The following is a 5,965-nucleotide window of genomic DNA, read 5'->3' on the forward strand; positions in this document are numbered from 1 at the left end:
TTGCAATAGCCAATAGTAAACTAGCATTGTACCCACCCTCTTCTGCAGTTCCCCATCAGCAGAGGGCGGGTACAATGCTAGTTTACTATTGGCTATTGCAAATTGAAATAGCCAATAGAAATGTCCCAATGCTTTTCAATGGGAAATTTTCTTTTTTTTTTCTATTCTGACATCGATCGTGTCAGAATAAAGAACAAAAAAGGACACAGCGGTGCTCCTCTCCTGGGCGGTCGGGAGCGAGAGACTCCCAGAGCGCCTGGGAGAGTTTTTTTTTTTTCGTTTTTTTTTTGACAGCAGCAGAGCCGCCGGACAATAGAAAACTATTGGTTGGAGCTAGCTGTCACTGCTAGCTCCGCACAATCGTTTGCATTCGGCTATTCACTCACTGCTGTTCGCATCTTTAAGAATAGATCTTCTTTAATTCTCAGGTGAATGTTGACATGGCCATTCCTATGGTCACATTGTTTGTACTAAACATTTGCTAGATATGTTCTAGGATTGCAATCTCTGTGCATGTGTACATCTTCTTGCTCATGCGAGGTGGCAATACAAGCTTACCATAGGAATTTCCCCAGCTCTTCCTTTAGTAAATCAGGTCTTCCTGTGTTGGTGACAGTAACAGCAAACTTATTTTTTCACTCTCTAGTTCCTCAATAGTTCAGATAAAAAGGATGACATACTCCAAACAAAATATACTGATAATGAGCATTAAGTTATATTTAAAATCGTGCTAGAAATAAAAAATTTGAAAAAAAAAAAAAAGAAGTACACATAGACACCTCCAAGGGACAAGGCACTCTGTTTTATTGATAGCTTATAGATCTTAGAAAAATATTATAACCAACAATGTACAATATATAATAACAGTATGTGCAATGTAATCACTGACAGTGTATTTGTCCTTCATCACATGACACAGCTGAATGTAATCATTGCAGTCTCTTTTTAGTAATTAGGACAATATTTTTCTCTGCGTGTTATTTCTCTCAGAATATTATTTATTTAACATGTAATTAGAGGGTATGTCCACTCTAATCTGATAATCTGGGTGGATGGGAATTGGTTGAATCACACAACATGAAGTGCAGTGAGGAGAGATCTATGTCCCTGAGTTCCCAACTTTCCCCACCATGTCACAGGTAAAAGGAAATATAATTCCCAATTTGTATTTTACAATGCTAAGGATACTATTAGTATCTAATGGGAGGAGGGACAGAGCCAATGGAATCTCTGAGAACATCCAGTTTGAGATTCAGCAGCATCCACCCAGAACTGACATTAGCTTTGACTAAATGATATATTATTTTATAGTTCAGGACTACTGTATGCAGATGTAACACAAAGTCCTCATTCACAGAGGCAATTATATACATTCATTTATAGGACATTTCTAAATGTACATAGAAGCATGTCATGAATGAAATAGTAACAGTCACAACATGCGTTTAGAGAATAGTATTATGTGGGTCCAGGGGCAGATACGATACTCTGAGTGCATTTAAATATTTTTTACGCTTACAGATCAGTTCTTCTGCATTTAAAGTGTATTTCCACTTTCACAGCCAAATTGGGATAAAACCTATTTTATATTTGTTACATGATCCCATTCACATAGCATGAGCTAAAAATAAAAAATGCTTCCTGCAGTTTATATTGCTTTTATTTGGGTTAGGGTTTTAAGGGTTAAAATGTATTCTTGCTTCTATTTCTTCTAAATGTTAGGATTGGCTGTGAGGGAAGTGGCTTGTCCATTGTATGTTAATGAAGTTTATCCGATAAAAACAATCTTCAAATTTCAGGCCCAAGACTTTCCATTGGGACAGATCACTGTGAAAGGGATCAGAAAAACCTGGAACCGGCCATATTGCCCGATTTAAAAATTGCGACCGTTTCTACTGTACGGTCGCACGTCTTCCGTCGAACAAGCAGGCTTGAAAACCCGCCGAGAATCGTACGATTCCCATCGGGTTCGACAACTGCTGAACACTGCCCGTCGCCCCTCATTGCAGTCATCACAAGCCCGCCCCTCATTGCGGTCATCACAAGCCCGCCTGTCCAAGATGGGCAGATTGTACGTTTTTTTAAATTACTTTACAACCATCGCAAGACAAAAGTCTTGTGAGGGCTGTAAAGTGTATGGCCACCTTTAGAGAGAGAGAAAAAAAAAGCAACGGTGATTGGTTTTCTAAAGGAGCCTAGCCTAGTGAACCCGCGCTGACTAATCATGTTGGAGCAAATGCTGCATGTTTGATTATACTTGGAAATTATTGAGTATTCCGTGCAAAGTGAATTTTCACTTACCGTATTTTTCGCTCCATAAGACGCACTTTTTTCCCCCCAAAAGGAGGGGGAAAAAGTGCCTGCGTCTTATGGAGCGAATCCCGACGCCCGAGACATGCAGTTTCGGGCGCCGGGCGAGTAGTAGGAGCCACTGCTCGTTTAATACGAGTGATCTAATGAGATCACTCGTATTAAAGCCGAGCAGCGGCGATGATCGTATTCAGCAATAGGAGCCACTGCTCGTTTAATACGAGTGATCTAATGAGATCACTCGTATTAAAACCGAGCAGCGGCGACGATCGAGATAACCATAGAGCAGACGAAGAACGGACGTTCTTTGTCTGCTCTGTGTCATCACTGAGACCGTGGCGCTGTAATCACAGCGCCACCTGTCTCAGCGGTCACTAACTGCAGCTTCTGTCACAGCTTCTGTCATAGAAGCTGTGACAGAAGCTACAGTCTGTCGAGTGCTCCATAAGGCGCGCCGGACCTCCCTGCGTCCTATGGTCCGGTGCGTCTTATAGACCGCAAAATACTAATTTTCTCTTTTAGGTTTATGCTATTCCTAGCAACTGAATTAAAATATATAACAGGTTCTCTTTAAAACTGCATAGCATCTTATGTATCAATAAAAGGAAACGCATGAAAAGTAGAATAGGCTGAATCTGCATAGAGAGAAGCTGTATCTCCTCTTTTGGCTTTAGTCTTGATCTCTACATGATATACCACCGCTCAGGCTTTTGGGTTGTTGGAGGAGTCCGAATTGGTATCTGAAGCTGAAAAATAAAATGGAGCAAATTTATTCTGGTAAAATTATGATGATCATACAATGATTCCGCTATGTAAAAGTACAGAGAGAAAACATCCTCCTAACACACTCTGGGGGGGAATTTATCAAAACTGGAGCAGACAGAATATGGAGCAGTTGCCTATGTCAACCAATCAGCTGCTTTCTTCAGTTTGTTCAGTTAAGGCTGAAAAATGAAAGAGAGAGCCTTATTGGTTGCCATGCACAGCTGCTCCAGATTTGATAAATTCCCCTCTCCATGCTTCCCACTATAGAGGAGTCTGTACAGAGCCAACAATGGGGAGCCAATCAGATATTTCTATTTGTATCATCAGGTGGACAATGATAAGAAGGTTCCTTGTATCATAGAGTAATATTATCTGCAGGACTTCTCATCTCCTCACATATTCTACACACACCGCACACTATAATAACACAGAGAACAGGTCATGGGGGGATACTTACTATTGGTGGTCTTGTAGCCGCCTCCCCGCTCTGTAATAAATACAATATTGTGTTAGAAACAGGAAAACACAACAAAATCTCCTCACAAACTGCTGCAGAAAAGATTAAAACTTGCAGAATGCTCAGATGGTAAAAGGTCAGTCACATACATGGGTCACATACATGGGATATTTACCACATCATGAAATGTATTTTTTTTTGCAGTCATTGCACAGCAGAGATCAGAGTTGGGAAACAGAAGCAGCACAAGGAGCCAATCAGGGAGAGCAGAATGACGCTGGATAATTTTATAACCCTGTTGTTTTTATTGAACTGTCCAGTCACAGGCTGAGGGTGGGAAGGAAATCTGTGTTACTGTACTACAGCAGAGACGAATCAGGTCTCCTGTCCTGCCAGACAGGGTTGTGTTGCAGAGCTGTGTAAATCATGACTGGATGGACAGAAAGAAATCCTTTGGCAGAAAAAATAGTTACCCTATAAATATTTATTCTGTGTATTTAGCTGTTTGCCTGGAGTTCAGCTTTAAATATAAATAACAATCAACACAATTCATAATTAATTAGTTCAAATGTTTTTTTTTTTAATTCATTGATTAATTTATTTCAACTTTTTGCTAAGAACACTAAGTAAATTCATAGTTGCATAGCCAATAAGATTGGAAAGTGTCAGATGTTCGTAAAGTTCATCTTCTTACAGCTCTTTGGTCCAGAGGAAGGCAAAGCAAACCCTTCCCGTACAACTGCCACCAGTTATGCCACACAGGAGGAGGAAAGAAAATACATCTCGACTCCCCCAAAGGCAGGCAGATCATTTCCTGGATCTTAGCCCTTAAAAATGACATTTCGGGATATAAGCTATAATGGAGTTATCTAGTTCTTTATTTTTTAAAGTCCCTGCCAGCCACCTAAAAAATATCAAAAGGCCACTTCCTAGTATACTCACCTCCGCTCTATTCCAGCACCACAGCCTCCATCAATCTCAGTGTCATTTCAGTCTTTCAGTAGTGTTGGATTCTTGTGTCCCCCGCCGTGTGCTGTAGTTTAATTTTCCGACCCCTTCATCACTGCTGTGTCTAGAGGTGCCCATACACCTTACAATTATCTGGAGATTGTTGTCTGCGATTGCATTTTTGTCCGAAAATCTGCCAGTTGATGGGAAGTGAACAACCTCAATTACTGTACACCTGGCAGATTTTTGTCTATCAAGCAGGCCAGAAAACATTTTTCTAGTTGGATGAAAATCAACAGGTTAAGGTGCCCATACACCTCACGATTATCCGACGAAACTTTTCGTCCGATGATCGAACCGTCGCACGATTGTCGTATGGCAGCCCCATCATGTCCCGATTATCGCAAGGATCAATCAGCACTAGTTAAAAAAAAAACACCTGGACGAATTGCGGTAATCGACCGTACTTATTTTTGTTTGCGCATGCGCAGTGTTAATCGTACGACTTTTGACGGACGGAAACGCCACCAACCATGCGAAAATCGTACGATCGACCAAAGTTTTCCAACATGCTTGAACATCAAAAGGCGTACGATTGTGCAGTACTGTCGGTTGGGCACTACACATACACCTTACGATTGTCGATCGCATGCGATTATCGTACGATAATCGTAAGGTGTATGCGCACCTTAAGTGGCGTGGTTGTACAACAAAAATCTCAAGATGAAAACTGCACATGCTCAAATGAAAATCAGCCAGGTGGTGGTGCCGACGAATGTTAATTGCGAACTACATTGGTCTGTGCATGATGGGCTAGTTAAACGAAAACTGAACGAGGGTGAGATGTCTGGACAAAAAAAGTTGTACAATGGTTGTAAGGTGTATAATGATGTGGAGGATTGAACCACGGTGCGTGGCAGGGACCACAACCATTCATCACTCCTGGAAGGCTTCAACACAGATTTGCGAGAGGCTGCAGTGCTGGAATGGAGGGAAGGTATGAGGCACAGGCACGGGGAGCTGTCACAGCGCTCCCTCCAGTCTGTCTCCTCTGCAGCAGCAGCATTGGAATCTTCCTCAGTGTCCTCACATCTATACACAGTGTATAGACGTGATGATTTACGGGGCCTTAGACTGCTGCAGAAGAGGGGAGAGACGAGACTGCTGCAGAAGAGGGGAGAGACGATGGAAGAATCGGTCTCAGAAGAAGCCGGCATAGAGCTTCAGGTGAGTATAACTTTTTTTTAACCTAGACACAAACACTTAATCCTTGCAGTGCGAGGGTAGCCCACTAGAAGGGTAAATAAAAAAAAAATCCGGCCTTCTTCTTTAAGTTATTTCAAAGGCAAAATAAATAAATTACAATAGAGGCCCCTTGATGTTCAAATGTTGTAGTTTCCTGCAGAATCAGCTGGTCCCCTTAGCACTGGCCCCGATATCCTGTTTTAGGGTGGATCCCTTGATGGGTCCTATAGAGCCACCCTT

At 41.8% G+C, this 5,965-nt stretch overlaps 1 protein-coding gene across 1 annotated transcript in view; it reads right to left on the reverse strand.

Moving 5' to 3' along the window:
- Positions 1-5,965, reverse strand: part of LOC108788373 (class I histocompatibility antigen, F10 alpha chain-like) — a 168,970-nt gene that overhangs the window by 134,921 nt on the left and 28,084 nt on the right. The window contains exon 6 of the mRNA XM_018558127.1: positions 3,533-3,562. Within this exon, the coding sequence (XP_018413629.1) occupies positions 3,533-3,562 (30 nt within the window). The remainder of the gene's footprint in view (positions 1-3,532; positions 3,563-5,965) is intronic.

The sequence above is a fragment of the Nanorana parkeri genome, unplaced genomic scaffold (genome assembly GCF_000935625.1).
Source record: "Nanorana parkeri isolate BGI_ZX_2015 unplaced genomic scaffold, ASM93562v1 scaffold321, whole genome shotgun sequence".
In the NCBI taxonomy this organism is placed as follows: Eukaryota; Metazoa; Chordata; class Amphibia; order Anura; family Dicroglossidae; genus Nanorana; species Nanorana parkeri.